Source organism: Lepidochelys kempii, chromosome 9, assembly GCF_965140265.1.
Source record: "Lepidochelys kempii isolate rLepKem1 chromosome 9, rLepKem1.hap2, whole genome shotgun sequence".
In the NCBI taxonomy this organism is placed as follows: domain Eukaryota; kingdom Metazoa; phylum Chordata; order Testudines; family Cheloniidae; genus Lepidochelys; species Lepidochelys kempii.
The window spans coordinates 7,689,317-7,707,702 of record NC_133264.1 but is presented as its reverse complement, the minus strand read 5'-3'; the positions used below and the strand labels follow the sequence as shown (position 1 = coordinate 7,707,702).

Below are 18,386 nucleotides of genomic sequence, written 5' to 3'. Positions count from 1 at the left end.
AAATCCATCCAATATTTTAGGGCAGCTGCATAATACCCACTCTCTGGCATGTTTGCGTCACTTCAGGGTCTGAAAGGTTTACTTTATTAGTGGCTCTTTTAAGACTTGACTCTACTTGCTCGGCGTTTAAAGTCACTGTGTCCCCATTGAGTCACTCTTGTTTTCCACACAGCTGTCTGCTGTAAAATATATTTTGAAAATTGTGGAATCCTTTCCAGAATTGAAGTTGGCAGCTGAGAACCTTAAGACAGCTGAGAGGGGGAGATGGACGGGGATGAGTCAGGACAGCGACTAAACAACATGCTGTCCTTGTACAGATGTGCAACTTGCCATGCTAAATGTATAGCAAGTTACTGTTGCTCAAGGTAGCAGTAAATCCTGCTCCACACCTTTTCCTACACTACAGTGGGCTCTCTGTGTTGGTACTGTGGGAAGAGAGGGGTCCCGGAGAAGCTTGTACAGTGGGTCTGATATGTGGGTTTGCAGACTAGCCTCTTTTTCAGGTCCACAGACACAGGAGTCGCAGAGTGCAGCTCCCCTTGTGCCGTTTGAGGAGTTGGTCAGCAATCTCAAACAATCGCCATAGACATGTATCCTCTGGAAACTCCAGGCCTTTAAGCAGTCCATATGTGGGATAGTTTATCCTGTTCTATTCTAGAGACTGCATGTGCAGGGGAAAGAAACATTAGTTTAATTTTGTAGCTACACAAAGAAACAAAAGGAAACTAGCAATCTTGTGCAGCCATCCGAGGTGACTCTTTCTACCTGCAGAAGCTGAGGGAACCATCCCAGGTATTTCTGTACCTTCCCCCTGTGAATGGCCAAGTGTAGCTCTCACTGAGCGGTGCTGTTTTTGTCATGGCCATGTCTTCAGGGACAAAACCCAGGCCTTTCATAGGGTTTTGTAAAGTCATTGTTTTTGTCACCCTGGACGGCTTGCTACTGAGCAAGACAACTCTATGATTTCCTACCCTGTTGGCTGTCTGAATGGTCATTGTATCATGAACTTGTTTAAAACTGTTTTGATTGCAATATAAAGCATATTTGACTTTTGTTGTCATTTCCCATCACAGTTTTTGCTGTGTGCTAGCCGTGGCTTTCTGTATCTTTGACCATAGCAAACAAAGAGCCTCAGTTCTCCATCTTGGGGATGGCATGGGTATCTGTGTGCTAGAAAATAAGCTGCCAGCAGCTTCTGTGCCCCATGAAACCCTAGGCTTGGCATCTTTTCAATGTGGCTGTTCAGATTTCTTTTACTAGCACCTAGTTCAAGGAAATACAGTACTACGGTCATTGAGCAGCACCCCTTTTGAACACCAGTAGATCTACTGTGTCCACTAGCCAAATCTCTGCTTTCTAGCAAGAAGATGCTCTTGGAAGAAATTGGGGAAAGTGGCAATTACTCACATTTTGAAACGTACCAAAGAGAAATGTGCCATCACATGGATTGCATCTGATTCTTAATTTTTGTTTTCTATGGAATGTGATGTTTATAACTACTTAGCAAGGGCTCTGACAGGGTGCCAAGTGTAGCAACAAAAGGAAAGGGCAAGGAGCCAGCCCGGTGGGTTGGCAGATGAAGTTTGAGGGGAACTACTCGTTGAATTTCATGTTTTATCCACCTTGTAAATGCAGATCACGCTTGACCCATGTGCAAAACTAATACGTGACCCTGGCACAGCAAATGTGGGTGAATCAGCATTTCTATGGCACTATGTAGCATTGCCGTAAAATTGTGATTTGAAGATAGTTGCTGTGTCCCATTGCTGTGTCCCACAGCCATAAAATCTCCCTGCAGGCTCCCAAGAACTTCATGGTTTCTGTCTATAAACAGTATCTAGCTCTTAGCATTTTCCATCCGCACTTTTTACAAAAATAAAGCTTGAATTAAAAATAAAATGTCCCATTTTACAGATGGGAAACTGAGGCAAGAGGAGGGGGAAGTGACTTGCCCAAGGTAACCCAGCAAACCAATAGCAGAACCAGAAGCTGGGAATGGGTGATCGGGATTGGGTCACCTGATGATTACCTGTTCTGTTCATTCCCTCTGAAGCATCTGGCATTGGCCACTGTCGGAAGACAGAAAAGGAGTACTTGTGGCACCTTAGAGACTAACCAATTTATTTGAGCATAAGCTTTCGTGAGCTACAGCTCACTTCATCAGATGCAAACTGTGGAAACTGCAGAAGACATTATATACACAGAGACCATGAAACAATACCTCCTCCCACCCCACTCTCCTGCTGGTAATAGCTTATCTAAAGTGATCACTCTCCTTACAATGTGTATGATGATCAAGTTGGGCCATTTTCAGCACAAATCCAGGTTTTCTCACCCCCCCCCCCCCCACAAGCTCACTCTCCTGCTGGTAATAGCCCATCCAAAGTGACCACTCTCTTTACAACTACAGTACCCACCTGCAGAAGTGAAGAAACAGATTGATAGAGCCAGAAGAGTTCCCAGAAGTCACCTACTACAGGACAGGCCTAACAAAGAAAATAACAGAACACCACTAGCCGTCACCTTCAGCCCCCAACTAAAACCCCTCCAACGCATTATTAAGGATCTACAACCTATCCTGAAGGATGACCCAACACTCTCAAATCTTGGGAGACAGGCCAGTCCTTGCCTACAGACAGCCCCCCAACCTGAAGCAAATACTCACCAGCGACCACATACCACACAACAGAACCACTAACCCAGGAACCTATCCTTGCAACAAAGCCCGTTGCCAACTGTGCCCACATATCTAGTCAGGGGACACCATCACAGGGCCTAGTAACATCAGCCACACTATCAGAGGCTCGTTCACCTGCACATCCACCAATGTGATATATGCCATCATGTGCCAGCAATGCCCCTCTGCCATGTACATTGGTCAAACTGGATAGTCTCTATGTAAAAGAATAAATGGACGCAAATCAGATGGCAAGAATTATAACATTCATAAACCAGTCGGAGAACGCTTCAAATCCAGACTCCAGCGAGGAACTGCTGAATTGGAATTCATTTGCAAATTGGATACTATTAATTTAGGCTTAAATAGAGACTGGGAGTGGCTAAGTCATTATGCAAGGTAGCCTATTTCCCCTTGTTTTTTCCTACCCCCCCCCCCAGACTTTCTGGTTAAACTTGGATTTATGCTGGAAATGGCCCACCTTGATTATCATACACATTGTAAGGAGAGTGGTCAGTTTGGATGAGCTATTACCAGCAGGAGAGTGGGGTGGGAGGAGGTATTGTTTCATGGTCTCTGTGTATATAATGTCTTCTGCAGTTTCCACAGTATGCATCCGATGAAGTGAGCTGTAGCTCACGAAAGCTTATGCTCAAATAAATTGGTTAGTCTCTAAGGTGCCACAAGTACTCCTTTTCTTTTTGTGAATACAGACTAACACGGCTGTTACTCTGAAACCTGTCGGAAGTATCCTGTCAGATACTGGACTAGATGGACCTTTGGCCTGACTGAGTGTCGCCATTCTTATGTTCTAACCAGGAATTGAACTCAGGTCTCTTGACTCCTAATCTGGTGCCTTTGCCACTAGGCAACATTGCCTTCCTCAAATGCTCATTAAGGTGGCATTTAAAGCAGCATGTGGGGCTGACCCTGTAGTGGGGAAATGCAGAGCACCATTCAAGGGACCTGGGATCAGTTTTGGGGGCACAGCTTCCCTCCCCAGCTTAGCAGTGAGAAAAGAAGGGGAAAAATCTACAATACAAAGAAACCAACTCCCGTAAAGAACTGCAGTAAACGATTTGCCATGTTGATGCATTTTGCTGACTGGAAACTAGACTTTTCGGTCTTGTTTTTGTTTTTAAAGACCCTTTCTCTGGAGGCTCCAGCTCGAATTAAGAATAAAGCTCCCCCTCTGGACTGGCCCCAAGAAGGCGAAGTTGTCTTTGAAAACGCAGAGATGCGGTACCGAGAGAATCTCCCACTGGTGCTTAAGAAAGTGTCCTTTACCATTAAACCCAAGGAAAAGATTGGCATCGTGGGGCGGACGGGGTCAGGTGAGAAGGAGCTTTGGGTGGAATTAAATAACTTTGCTGGCAGGCTTGACGATATAACTGGTTAGCTCTTATTGATGTGAAAGCCTCTGCACCACTGTGAAGATGCTTCCTTCAGGATCTGAGCTGAAGGCATTTGAATGGGATGCAAGATGTCCAGCTGGACAAGAACGGTTTACTTACCTTATGTAACTGGTTCTTCAGAATTGTTTGTGCAGATCCCATTCAAGGTGTGCCATGTGCCTTCTGTGTGGATCCCACTTGCACACCTTGAGTGGGATCCACACGGACGAAGACTTGAACAAAAAATAATCCCTCTTGAAGAGGGAAAACCCAGCTACGCTCTGGCCAACACAGTACTAATTAACCCCTCTTCTGTCATCTACGGCTGTTGCCCAGCATTGAGTAGCAACTATTTTTGTCTACTCAGCCAACATATAGCTATCCAACTCTTTCTTTCAATGGCCAAATTGTTCCCCTAAAATCTGCTTGTTGTGGTTTTGCTGGGAGGAGTTTGCATAGATATGGCAGCCACATTTGGCCCTAAATCTTCTTAAGAGGCCTGTAATGTGAAAGATGCTGTTCGTTTAAAACGGCAGTTGAGTAGGAAGATATCAAATGAATAGCTAAGTTTCAGTATTCTTGTTTCTAAATGAGGAATTGGTGTTTAGGATTTTAAAGATTTTGAAGCCCAGCCTGGATTAGACCCACCCAGAACTGTTTGGAGGCCACTTTGTATCAATATTTTGAAACACTTCTATTCTTTTAAACTGTCTCTGTCCCTACAGTACCAGCTATACGGAGCTGTTGCTCCCAAAAACCACTGGCTGACTTTTTTTTTTTTTTTTTTTTTTTCCTTCCCCCCCGTCCATCCATGCAGGGAAGTCCTCACTTGGAATGGCACTCTTTCGTCTCGTTGAACTGTCTGGAGGCTGTATTAAAATCGATGGAGTGAAAATCAATGACATTGGTTTAGCAGATCTCCGCAGCAAACTCTCAATAATCCCTCAGGAGCCTGTGTTATTCAGTGGAACTGTGAGGTTAGTAAAACCATAGACAATGGAGATCGAAAAGTGCCATTAGATTGACATGAACCTTGAAAGATTATTTCTGTGGTGTATTGTTCAGTCTAATTTTAAATGTCCCAAGCAGTGGATCTCCCCCCAGAGCACTAACTAGAGTGACTCAATAGTGTAGCATCCAGCAGTTCATCTTGGCTGATTCTTTTGTGGCATACACATCCCTTCTCCTATGTTCATTTTCTCATTACATTTTGCACCATGTGTGGATAGCAGGAAAGTGAAACTGACTAAAATCCTGATCCTAGGAAACAGCAGAAGCTTCAGAAATCTGGGTGCCACGGAATTGCCATTTGCTGTTGTGTGTGGTACCTGGTGCGATATGCTGGTTTGGGAGCAGAAGCTGGGCCTTCTGGCACTGGCCTGCTCCTGCCATCGGTGTGTGTAGTGCAAGAGCCTAGGAGTGGTGGTCTAGTTAGAACGCTTCCAACCTTTCATTTTAGTATAACCGTTCTAACAGGCTTTTAAAACTATAACAAGCTTGTGACACAGAAGCAAGTGAAATCTGAGTTCAAGCTGGGTATTGGTAGAGACTCTGAGTTGGGCATGATCATTGCTTTGTGTTGTCTTACAGGTAGCCTCCCACTTTAAATCTCCCTTAGATTCTTGCTTTTTTGTGGGTTTTTTCCACCTTTTTAGTTTTTTTGGCCATTTTAACCGTGGTGTGCCAGGAGTGCCTGACTTCTGTGGTGTGAATTCTGTTGCTGCATTGGGTGGATACGAGCTGTCCATGCTGAGGGGTTAGAACTCCACAGTTTTGCCATTCAGTGTTGAACTGGTGAGAGATTCTTGTTATATTTTCTCCCTCCTCCTCTAGATCAAACCTGGATCCTTTCAACCAGTACAGTGAGGAGCAAATCTGGGATGCCTTGGAAAGGACTCACATGAAGGAGTGTGTAAGTATGATGCACAGTGGGAGAGAGGAGAAAGGGTATGGTTATGTTAGAGAGAGAGAGAGAGAGAGAAAGATCTTACCTGCGTATCCCACTAGTAGCCACTGCTGCTTTAAAGACTTGCAGGTAAAGTTCAGTCTGTCCTTGCAGTCTCTTCTGCTTATGGGAAAGGCTTGTGTCACTTTTCTGGTGATGTGATGAGGGTGTGTACACATATAGTGAACTCTAAATCTGCTGTGTGTGCTTGCTATCTGCCGCAAGTCTCATTGCCACTTCGCCTTCAGCTCTTTCCTTTTCCCACAGTGGATCGGTCACATGGCATTAGGCTGCCTATTTGGCTCTAGAATGTAGGAACTTGCACAGCACAGGGCTAGGTTCAGGGTTTGCTCTTGATGGGGGAGGATGTCAGGAGACAGGGTATTCATACTGATGTGACTTCTGAATACGCTGTAGGCTTTTATGAATGAGACTTGTTCACTTATTTTAAGCTAATGTCACTGCAAGGTTACCTCTTGAAATCATTTGGGTATTCTAGTCTAGCCCTACATGTCCAGAATTCTAGTGTAAATTCACAGTAGCATTATCAAATACATGAGGCATTTCAGACAGACTGACTAGATGTTCAAGCTATCAGACCTGCTTAGTTTAAACAGGTTCTAGTTCTGTAGGTTCTTTAGTACGACCTGTTTCTTCGGGAAGATGGAGGGAGTGGGAAGCACTTGGACGCCAGGGTGAGGGGCACGGGATGGATGGAACTTTTCTTAGCCCCGTGGTGGGATTGAATTTCCAGAGAAGCAGCAGTGCGACTTGTCCTGTTCACGTGGTGGTGGTGCAACATCTCAGTACAGTGGCTTCAATCTTCCCCCTGCTTTCCCTGCAGGTTGCTCAGCTGCCCATGAAACTGGAATCGGAAGTGATGGAAAATGGGGAAAACTTCTCTGTGGGGGAGAGACAGTTACTGTGCATAGCCAGAGCCTTGCTGCGTCGCTGTAAGGTGAGTGTCTGCGGGAGGGGAAATAGCTGGAGAGGTCACAGTCACTGCAGCATGAGAAGATGGCTCTGTGGGCCAAATTCATCCCTGTTCTAATTCCATTGATGTCAAGGGAGTTACACCAACAAGTAATGTGACCCACAGAGTATATGGGGTCAGGAGAGTGGGGAAGGCATTCCTTAGGCAGATGTTAGTTCTTCAGGACACCCTACGATTCATAGGTCTCCCAAATACTGTATCCAGAGATTTGTTGTTTAACAGCTAGAGTCTTAGGCTGTGCTTGTGGCTTTGTCCTGTTGCATGACAGCACTAGGTGCTGTCTCCCGCCCCCCGCCTTTGCTAGTGCTCGCCAAGATTGTTGCAGAGCTGATATTTTACATTGCTCCATTCATCCTGACAGTATCGAAGTATTTTCTTTTGGTGTAAGGATCACTTCCTCTTCCACTTAAATGTAACCCCTAGAAGTGGAACATGGGACCTATGCTGCCAAAAATTATCAAGGTTTTTGTTCCTTTAGGAGGGGAAACTGAATAATAATTTAAGTGAAGAAAGGATTTTAGGTAGCTCAGAATGGATGGACCCAAGTGGAACTTGACCAGGACTCAGGGTTAAACTGCCTTTTTCTTTTTAAAAAGTGGCTCTCATTGAGTTTTCTCATCCTCAGTTTTTATATCTCATCAAAAAATGGCACCTCCATCAGCACAGTGCCTCCCCACCCCCCCCTTCCCACCTTCACCCCATCACTCAGACCATCAGATTCATTGCAAGCTTGGAAGGACCTGTGGTCTCATCTAAGATCCCCACACGTCTCTCTGCAGTACCCTGGGTTTTTCTTGTATCACATGAAATACCAGCGATGCCCACCTAGCTTAGCCAATGAGATTTGATGAGCTGCCATTCCAGTAGTGTGGTTGTCTGGATCTGGAGAGAAAGAGGGTGTCCTTGTTTAACAGCGATCCCCTCCAGGTTACTAAGGAGCAATATTGACTAACTCTAGATGGGAGTGGCAACATGGAAGCTTGAGAGAGGGGGGTATTCTCAGAAGTCTGTAGAGGGGAATAGTGTCTCTGAATTGTAGTTCTGTGTATGAAAACTTCAAAGCGGAGACTAAAGAGAACAATAAATACTATGTGAGTTGCAGTGTTCAAGCTATTGTCACCTATCTATGGTAATGCGGGCATGGTCTTGAGCTAAGCAAGGGCTGGATGGTGGGAATCTCTTCCTTTCTCAGGCTAGCTGTATGATATAAGCTAGTGAGAGCTGCTACAAGGTAGACACCAGCATTAATGCTGTTAAAGGAGCCAGCAGTCCACAGCACAGTGCTTTTAGTCCTAGACAGCTGATTGATGATACAGACTTCCTAGCCTCCATTCATCTCCTTCTCTCTCCAAAAGCCTTCTCCTGAGAGTGCTGAAGGTGCTTGTTCCTTCAGGAATAGTTCACTGGTTAAAGCTCAAATCTGAGATTCAGGTGCGGAATATAAAACTGAATAAGGTTGCTGTCTGAGCCCTACGCGACGGCCCCATCTGTTATAGGGCCATGGGACAGGCGCTCGTAAAATGCTCCCAGCAAACAAGGCCCAGGGAGTGACTGCGTCCAAGGCAGTTGCACAAGATGCCCTTCTCAAGTGCAAGAGGCATTATTAGGATTATCAGTCACCCTTGTTGTCATGGCAGTCAGCAGAATTGTCTTCAGACCACGCTGTGTGCCTGTGTACTTGGGGGAAGTGGGTTAGCTAGAATGTAACAGCCTGCATTATGTGCCGTTTGCAGGTTTTGATACTAGATGAAGCAACAGCTGCGATGGACACGGAGACAGATGTACTGATTCAGGAGACTGTTCGGGAGGCATTTGCAGATTGCACTATGCTAACAATTGCTCACCGCCTGCACACTGTGCTGGGCTCTGATCGGATCATGGTGCTAACACAAGGGCAGGTAATTAGTAGCACTTTGCCTTTGTGGCTGGCATTCTTGTAGATTGCTTTGGCTCTAGGTATAGCCTGCTTGCTGGTGCTGCTTACATAGCCAGGCTGAGCTTGTCTCTCCATAGCATGGAAAGCCATGGTACTTGTGGCTGTATGTTCTTTCACCCCTGTGACAGTAGTTCTCTGTGTTGGAATAAGGGACTGCTCCATCATGATGAGATCAAAGGGGATGAATGTTCCTTCTCCCGCTTTTCCTTAAAAAACACCAAACCCATCTAGAAGCAGGTATGTAGGAGCAAGCTCATCACTTGGAAACTCCACAGACAGATTAATTCTAACCGGTATAAGAGCTGCCTGCATCTCGGTAGGGTTCAGTGCCATTTGCCCTGGCGCTGTTGTGCAGCCCTATGGTAATAATTGGCTGTGAGAGACATGCTTCAGATTTTCATATAGGGGCTCTATACAGTAAACTCCAAATGTGAAGAATATGGTGTGGTCCTAGAAGTCAGAGAAGGAAAGACCTGTTGGGTCCCACCAAGTCTGTCTGTCTCTGAGCCAGTGCAGGGTTGCTCACTATTGTACATTCCTAGTGTTTTGTCCAGTCTCATTTGAAATGTTCCCAGAGACGGGACATATGCACCCCCGGCCCCCAGGAGACTATTCCACAGCTGGATCAGTCTCATCTTAGGAAACTTTTTTTTCTTCCTAAAGTTTAGCCTACATTTTCTTAATTTTTCCCCATTCCTCCAAGTTACACCCCTGTCTAAGTAATTCCTATCCCTGCTTGATGTTTACACCCTTCAAATAGGCATAGACTGTTACCATGCCACCTATCATTGTCCTGCTGCTGGGCGTCAGAGTTCGCTCTTGCACTCTGGGCTGGTAGGGAGCTGGGAGAACTAATTCTCATTAAAACTCCAGCTGGCACGTGGAGCAGGAGCCATGTCTAGGTTTTTAAGACTAATTTGGTGAAGGCACCAAGAGGCATCTGTGCCCTCTGAATAATTATGCGCTCTTATTGTTGCCTTCATCCATTACTGGGTGCTCTTCATTCCTCTCTCTTTATCCTGTGCCGCTCATTTATGTCAGAACAATGCTCTTTGGGGAGGGACTCTGTCTTCCTGTGGGGTTGGATGCTAGGAAAAAAATAATAATGGAAACTCTTGACGGTGGTAAGAAAATGAAAGGGGGAAGGTAAAAGACGTTTCAGTCCTAACAGAATACAATCTAAAATCTTAAAGCAGATGCCATTAGTAGGCTAAAGCCAGATCTGCAAAGGGAGGCCTGGATAATGAACCAGGAGGCTGTCAGCTGTTGAAGTCTTTCTAGCATGTGGGCATCCATGGAATGATTTGAAAAAAGATGCTAAGCAAATAAGGGGTGCTCCAAACTTGGCATTATGCAGTCTGTCTGTGTGGCCTCAGGAGATGATGTGGGCAGGGAGTCGGATTGGGACCTGGAATATAGCTGCCCTGGGCATAGTCCCTTGCATTGAGTCCCCTGATGCATCACTATGATGTTAGCATACCCTCTGTTGTGGCAACCTGTTTTATGCTGAATTTCATTAATGAAAACTCCCCACCTTGTTTGTTTTAGGTAGTGGAATTCGACACTCCGCCTGCCCTTCTGTCCAATGAGAACTCGCGCTTCTATGCCATGTTTGCTGCTGCAGACAACAAGGTTGCGGTCAAGGGCTAAAATTCAGGATACAGTCACTTTAATTTGGAGGTTTCCAATCCCTGCCTGTGGCAGGCCTGCTCCTCATTGTCAAAGCAGATTATTGCCTTTTCATCTTTTTAATTTTTAGCACAATGTGTCAAACCGGAGACTTTTTAAAACCCTGTAAGATTTCTTCCTGTTTTTATTGTATTTATTCCATATTCATATTACTAAATTTTTTTGTTACTAAATGCACTCTACAAGTGGCTCAGGGAGCCATAGTTATAAATGTATCAGAGGCCTATAATGAAGCTTTATACATGTAGCTATATCTATACATAATTCTGTACATAGCCTATATTTACAGTGGAAATGTAAGCTGTTTATTTTATATTAAAATGAGCACTGTATTAATAACAGTGCATATTCTTTTCTATAATTTTTGTACAGGTTACGGTACTAGAGAGCTGGCTTTATCAGACTGTATCAGACACCATTTAGTCTCTTACAGCTGGTCTTTTCATAGTGCCGGATTTTTTGCGTGTCTGAATGGAAGTGAAGCTTTGCAGTAGTGTCCTTCAATGTCCCATCGTTGTCGTCCTGCACAAGGGGGAAGGGCTCTGTGGTGTAACTCTATTGCATCGTAACTATTGTTAAAGCTGTTTGGAGCATCACTAATGTTCATGGTGGCAGCTGCTTCCAATGATGCTTTCCCAGGGTAGCTTTTTTTATGATTTCCTGAGTGGTTCAGGGAGAAGACCACTTCTGGGTCACAGGAAAGTTCCACGATCACTGTGTCCTGGTGCAGTGATGGGAATGCAGCAGCTCTTCCTCGTGCAGTGTCCTGGGGCAATTCCCTCATGTATCAATGGAGTTTGGGTTTTGTTTCTATTAAAATAACCGAACTCCTGCTTTGCTGATCTAACTGGTGACTAGGATCTAAATGTTTATAGAACAACCTATAGTAAAACAATTGCTCTCTGAAGTTCAAATCCAAACCCTGGGTTGCTGGCACTAAAGTCTTTTCTTTCCTGAGCTGCTCCAGCTGAATCATTTATCCTGAAGCTGCTAATGCTCCTTACAGGTTGAGGTTGGTTCTTATAGGCATACATAACACTCACCCTTCGAGCTGTTCACTTACACTAACCTTATAATACATCAGCATTTCTCGTTTTGGTCTTGCACACATATTACCTTAACACTTAACACCCCAAAGTCTTCTGCAACTTTGAACAGGTTCCTGCTGATCAGGGTGTGACACTGGAAGGAAGTTATTTTCTTACTGTAAAGAGACCTACCTCAGGTTGCTGAGTCCTGTGTGGTACGTTACCATGATTACTGTACACCATCCCTGTTCTGTGGGCCCCGGGGCCCAGGTGGGTGCGGTCACTCCAGTTATAGCCGTGACTTATTGAATGCTCAGCATTGCATGTCTTTGTCAACTTGGACATTTTGTAGCCTTAGCATGTTTGCAAAATGTTTCGTCGAGGCAAAAATCTGAAAAAGTGAATAAAACTATTTTGGGTTTTGTAAACTCTTGTTGTGTGAAGCAGTTTCTTTGAGGCACACAAATCGCTGGCTGAGCAGCAAGGCCGTTGCGGCCGTTGGCAGAGCTCCACTGCTGAATAGTTCTCACCGTCGGTGCGGTTTTCGTGATGCATCAATCTGGAGCTGACTTTCCCTTTAAGACAGATCAGTTTCTTTAAGAGTACAGCAGATTATTTCCACGTTGCCCGGTACAGGATGCTACAAGTTTAAGTGCTGAGCAGGACAGGGAGCATGGGGGACCCCAGTCTCGCATTAATGAGATTCTGCCCTGTAGTAGGAGGGAGGCCTGAGAGGGGAGTGTAGAGCTTACTTAACCCCCCTATTAGCATAGACTGGATCATGTTTATGCCCATGTCTCCTTAAACACCCATCCTCTACCCACACCAACTCTTGTATTTCTGGTCATGTCACATACAGATTTGCAAGATCTAGGCCTGAATATAATAGCAAAGAACCTGGTGCTCGCAGCCCAGCCATCACTGCCACAGGGAAACCACAAAAGTAGAAAAGCTTTCTGGGTGTTGGAATGCAGATGAGTAGCACAGAAAGCATTGTTCGCTTCATGTTTCTTTGTATTTAATGATCTACTTCGACCACAAGTCGCAGATTCGTTAATGAAGAGTGGGTTGGAGCCTTTCACCCAAATCCATATTTTGGACAGTTCTTGAAAATCTGCTGTTTTGTCCCACCCTCAGCCGCAATGCAATTGCCAAGTTCAGATCACATCAATGAGCTAACACCAGGGCTCCTGCCTTCGGTTCCTAAGCAGAAAGAAAAATATGGAGCTCCAGGGAGAACTTGGCCAGAAGGTGCAGCTGGGCCCACCACAGGGCTGTGGAGGTTTCTCCAAGCTGCTGTCACCAACCCTGCTGCCCCTTGCTGAATAGATGTCTTCAACAAAAGGGGGAGTGGAATTTGGAGTCAGCATGGGTCAGAGTCAGGTTTCCTGTACACCATCCCTAGAGAGGTAGGCCTCAGGCTTTGAGGGATTTACTTACGTTTGGATCCAGCAAACCTCCCTCTTTCACCTACTTCTTTCCCCTACCACTGCCTGCAAAAAAGAAGTTTCATAGAGACAGAAAGAAGTTAGTGTATAATGTGGGAGAAGCTTGTTACTTGGTTCAAAGTGGTTCCTGCCCCTTTCCCATCCTGTGGCAGTGGCATCCATGTTCCCTTGTAATCAGAAAGCAAGTTATGGGGGACATGAAGGCTTCAGAATTGGGGTCTGGGACATTTGTTATGCATAAGGTGCTGTTGGTGCTAACCGAAGCTGACTGTCCATCCCGTCTCCACTCTGCAACATTGCTGCAGGGGATAAGTGACGAGAAAGAAGTGTAACTTCTCCCCACCCCCTCTGCCCCACACACATACATACATCAAAGGTGACAAGTTCCCATCATAGCCACAGCACAGAGGGTGATCAGATTTTGAAAATTAAACAGGGCCTGTTTTCTTAATCCAGGGCGGTCTGCAGGCTCGAGCAAGTGATGGACACTTATCACTGTGATTGGGAGGAGAGGGTAGCTACATTTCTATCTGTGCTGCAAGCACCCTGGCAAAACTGTCCCTTACTTAACTTCAAGGAAGCCATGGGGGTGGAGGGGCTAGGAAGAGAGCAGTGGAGATCAGCAATTTTATTGTACCCTGGCAAGACAAAGGCTCTGAACTTGCAACTGGACGGTTTGGGGCGATGAGATCAAAGGTTCCAGGGGGGCCTGTAACAATTCCAAGTGGGCAGTGGCTGGATGTCCGAGAAGCTGCACACAGGTGCACCCTTTATGGAGTTCAGTGAGTGCTGCTCGAGGCACCATTCTTGAGAAGGCTCCATCTCCTCCTCCTCCTGCTGCTGCAGAACCTAGGGCCAGGCCCTATGCATCCCCTACCAGAGAAAGTACCCAAGGTCGAGCACTGCATCGGCTCCCAGTATTCTGCCCTGGCGCTACCATGCCAGCCTCCCACCTCCTTGCCAATGCTGCTGCGACCATAGGGTTTGAACTGGAGCGCTGTCCTACTACACACCCAAACAGACCAGAAGGAGCGCTGGTAGGGACAAGTGGAACTGGGCCTGGTAGTGGTGGCAGTTTGGAGTAGGATGGGGTGGGGTGTTTGAACTGGGACAGTTGGAACTAGGCAGGTGTGAACAGCTAGTCAGGAAGTAGCAGTTTATATGGACCTGTGGATCTGCATTAGTTTGGAGTGACAGGTCATGGGAGAGTGATGGCTTGTCTACACTTGGAAGGCTACAGCTGTGCTGCTGTTGTCTACCTACACCAATGAGAGGGGTTCTCCCAGCGGCATAGGTAATCCACCACCCCAAGAGGCGGTAGCTAGGTCTACAGAAGAATTCTTCCATCAGCCTAGCATTTCCACAGCAGGGGTTAGGTGGGTATAGATACATTGCTCAGGGCTGTGGATTTTTCACCCTCCTGAGTGACACAGCTGGGCCGACTTAACTTTTTAGTGCAGACCAGGCCTAAGAGTTTGAATTTGCCGCGTGGAGTGAACTTGAGAGAGGGAGCTGAGCCATGGGGAGTTGGGGCACCTGGGAGGGAGAATGAGAAATGGCTGGTAAGAAAGGGTCTTTTGGAAGGGAATTTGAAAAGGGAACGATGGCTGGGAGCAACAGATGGGATTTTAGGGCTGATTTAGGGCAGCTGGGACCGTGACAGTTGAGGTTTGGTTGTGGGGAGTGATGGTCTGACTGGCAGTTGTTGCAGAGGACATTTGAATGGGGTTTTGGGGAGGTGACAGTTGGGAATGGGGATGTTTGAATGTGAACAGTTGGGAAGGGCAGTTTGAACTGGGGACTGGGAGAGCTGGGACGGGGCGCAGCGTGATTGTCTGTGCAATAGTTAACAGACCGCAGGGCAGAGCGGGTGTGAAGAAGGACAGAATCAGAGAGGCCTTGTCGTCATCCTCAGGGGACCGTGGGCAGGGGCCAGGGTAGCATTGCTGTCACTTGGGTTTGTGTCCTACTGACCCCAGCAGCGTAAATTCCTCTCTGGGAGACAGTAGGCTCTGGGCAGATTAAGGGGTCTGGGCAGCCCTCCTGGAGGAGGGAGGGATATCTGTGTAGCTGGTGGAGGCAATGTCTGGGCTGGCTCCTGTAGGAGGGGGTGTCTGTGTCACGGGGGGACACTGGGTCAGGGCTGTTCCCTGCAGGGAGGGAGCATCTGTGTGGCAGGTGGACATCAGATCACAGCAGTCCCCCTGGAGGAGGGGGGCGTCTGTGTCACGGGTGGACAATGGGTCCGGGCTGCCCATCTAGAGGAGGGGGACAATTGTGTTGTGGATGGACACTGGCTCAGGGCCATTCCCTGCAGGAGGGGGTGTCTGTGTCATGGGTGGGGGACATCAGTGTGGCGGATGGACACAGGGTCCGGGCTGTTCCCAGGTGGAGGGGGGCATCTGTGCTATGGGTGGACGCCGGGCGTGGGCTGTGCCCCTGGAGGAGGGGGGTCTGGGTGGCAGGTGGACGCCGGGCGTGGGCTGTGCCCCTGGAGGAGGGGGGTCTGGGTGGCAGGTGGACGCCGGGCGTGGGCTGTGCCCCTGGAGGAGGGGGGTCTGGGTGGCAGGTGGACGCCGGGCGTGGGCTGTGCCCCTGGAGGAGGGGGGTCTGGGTGGCAGGTGGACGCCGGGCGTGGGCTGTGCCCCTGCAGGAGGGGGGTCTGGGTGGCAGGTGGACGCCGGGCGTGGGCTGTGCCCCTGGAGGAGGGGGGGTCTGGGTGGCAGGTGGACGCCGGGCGTGGGCTGTGCCCCTGGAGGAGGGCGGTCTGGGTGGCAGGTGGACGCCGGCGTGGGCTGCCCCCAGTAGCCCAGCAGCAGACTCCAACCCTCCCAGCCATGCCAGGGGCTGGTGGTGCCCCCTGCAGCGGGGTCCTTGGGGAGCCAAGCATCGGCCTAGCGCCCCCCGCGGGGCTCCAGCAGGGGGCGTACCCGCGCTACGATCCCCTGGCTCCCGGCACGGTCCCTTCCCGGGCGCCCCCTGGCGGCCGCGCCCCGCCGATCGCTCGCGCCCGCCGGCGCCCCCTGGCGGCCGCGGCCGGGATGTCCGTCCCCGGCGCCCCCTGGCGGCCGCCGTCCCGCCCCTTCTCCGTGCTGCTGGCCGGGTCCGGCGCTCCCGCGGGCCGGTGCCGAGCGGGGCCTGCGCGGCTCTCCTCCCCCCGGTGCCCTCGGTCGCGGGGCCGCCCGCCCATGGATTTCACATAGCGGCCGCCGCCGCCGCCTCCGCCTGCGCCGCTCCATGGCGGCTCCGGCTCCGCCCGGCCTGTGCTGCTGCCGCAAGGGGCCCCCGCCCGGGCCCGAGGCGCCGCCGGCCCCGCCGCCGCCGCCCCCGCCCGAGCCCCCGCCGGACGTGGCCTCGGCCTCGAGCTCGCAGCTCTTCCGCCTCCGCCACCTGCACCTGGGGCTGGAGCTGCGGCCCGCGGCCCGGGCGCTGGCGGGCTGCCTGGTGCTGGAGCTCTGCGGCCTGCGGGCCCGGCCCCGGGCCCTGGTGCTGGACACGCACCCGGCCCTGCGCGTCCTCTCGGCCGGCTACCGCCGCGCCCCGGCCGGGGAGGGGCCCTGCGCCTTCGCCTTCCCCGCGGGCCCCCCGCCGCCCGACCCGCTCCCGCCCTGCGGCCCCGCCTGTGCCCTCACCCCGCTCCTGCCCGACCCCTCCACGGGCTCCTCGCCCTCCCTGTCCGCCCCTTCCACCGCCTCCACCCCCCTCTCCGCGCCTGCCACCCCCGGGCCGGCCCCTGGCCCCGGGGCCCGGGCCCAGCCCGCTGACCTCCCGCCCAGCCCCCTGCCGTGCCCCTCGCCTGACTTGCCCCCTGCCCCCGCCCCGCCGCCCCCGCCCTTCCCCAGCTTCCCCGACCCCTCCGCCGCCCCCTGCCCTCTGGTCTTCAGGGTAGACCCCTTCACCGACTACGGCTCCTCCCTCACCATCTCCCTGCCCGCTGCCCTGCAGCCTCACCAGCCCTTCCAGATCATCATCCGCTACACCACCGCCGACGGCCCGGCCGTAAGTAGCCTTTCCGAGCCCCTGCCAGCTTCGCTCGACTGTTTGTTCCCCCGTCGAGGGGGTGTCTGGGTACCCGGACAGGCAGCAAAAATACCAGCGGCCAGGTGGGAGCCTGGTGGGAGGTCGAGTCTGTGCCCTCTGCTATCTTCCCAGACGTACAGAGACCTAGGCCGCGATTTCTCTCTCCTTTTGCCAGGGTAGAGCAGAAGGTGTGGCTTGAAATAGTCTTCACTGCCAGGCTGTGCTTTGGGGTTTTGTGGGCTTTCTCCTGGGCTTTTGTCTGGGCCCAGCCAAAAGGACTGTGCCCGTCATTTCGAAGCATTTGTTTTTGTGGATGGTAGCGGTAGGTGGTTTGATTACATGGGAGTGGCAGTGGATCTGGTTTCCCATATTGGCAGTACACCGTATCGTTATCCATATATCCTCCTCCGAGTGGGTAGCTCTTCAGACACCTACGAAGACACAGAAGACACAGTGCTCGTCTGAGGCACTTACAGTCTAGGTTAGATGAGCCACAGCTTGACCCAGGGAGAGATGACAGCAGACAAAGTGGGGTTGTAGGAACGAGGGGGTGACTACCGTATGTAATATCATGAGGTTACTTATTTTCATATTATTATTTTTTCGTTTTTGACCTATAATTCACTATCTGTTAAGTTGGTGTGTGCGTGTGGGCTGGCATTAGAGAAAATCAGAATTTCACTGCTACGTTATCCTGCCATTTTTTCTGATTACCAGATGGTCTGTGTGTAAACAGCAGCTTTCCCCTTCCTACTCAGCTTGCTCCTTCTGATTCAGTGTTTGACATCTCTCTTCGCTCAACAGGGGCATACCTCAGGATGTGACACTGAATAAACAAGTTTCAGTGCCTTCTTCTGAAGCACCAACCTGTGATGGGTGCCAAGGCTTTTTACAACACGTGCACTAACTGAGCCACTTGCTCTTTCTATGGCTCTCAAAAGTTGATACCCCTGTTCATTGCCACTATGGGCATAAGCAGCTGAGTTACGCCTTTAAATTGAACATAATTGTTGGCAAGTGGTGTACGCTCAGACAGGTCTACACTAGAATGCTTTGCCCATATAGCCGTATTGGTATCTGTACTGCCAAAGCACTCCTTGCTTGTTGTGGGTATATCTTATTTTAAGCCCCAGCTGCAGTTTTGCAAGTATAACTGCGTCTACACTAAGGGCTTTTGCTGGCACATGTGTTTGGTCACAAATCACACCTCATAGCACCCTTGTCTATGCCAGCTATGTCTGTAATGTGGACCCGG

At 49.5% G+C, this 18,386-nt stretch overlaps 2 protein-coding genes across 9 annotated transcripts in view; both read left to right on the top strand.

Moving 5' to 3' along the window:
* Positions 1-12,091, top strand: part of ABCC5 (ATP binding cassette subfamily C member 5) — a 73,585-nt gene extending 61,494 nt beyond the window's left edge. For all 7 annotated transcript variants that reach the window (XM_073359170.1, XM_073359172.1, XM_073359173.1 and 4 more), the window contains 6 exons: positions 3,822-4,011; positions 4,889-5,048; positions 5,905-5,983; positions 6,861-6,974; positions 8,744-8,908; positions 10,495-12,091. In XM_073359170.1, the coding sequence (XP_073215271.1) occupies positions 3,822-4,011; positions 4,889-5,048; positions 5,905-5,983; positions 6,861-6,974; positions 8,744-8,908; positions 10,495-10,596 (810 nt within the window). In that variant the 3' untranslated portion in view covers positions 10,597-12,091. The remainder of the gene's footprint in view (positions 1-3,821; positions 4,012-4,888; positions 5,049-5,904; positions 5,984-6,860; positions 6,975-8,743; positions 8,909-10,494) is intronic.
* Positions 12,092-16,183: 4,092 nt separating this feature from the next.
* Positions 16,184-18,386, top strand: part of RNPEPL1 (arginyl aminopeptidase like 1) — a 31,880-nt gene continuing 29,677 nt past the window's right edge. For both annotated transcript variants that reach the window (XM_073359177.1, XM_073359176.1), the window contains exon 1: positions 16,184-17,110. In XM_073359177.1, coding sequence (XP_073215278.1) covers positions 16,349-17,110 — 762 coding nt within the window. In that variant the 5' untranslated portion in view covers positions 16,184-16,348. The remainder of the gene's footprint in view (positions 17,111-18,386) is intronic.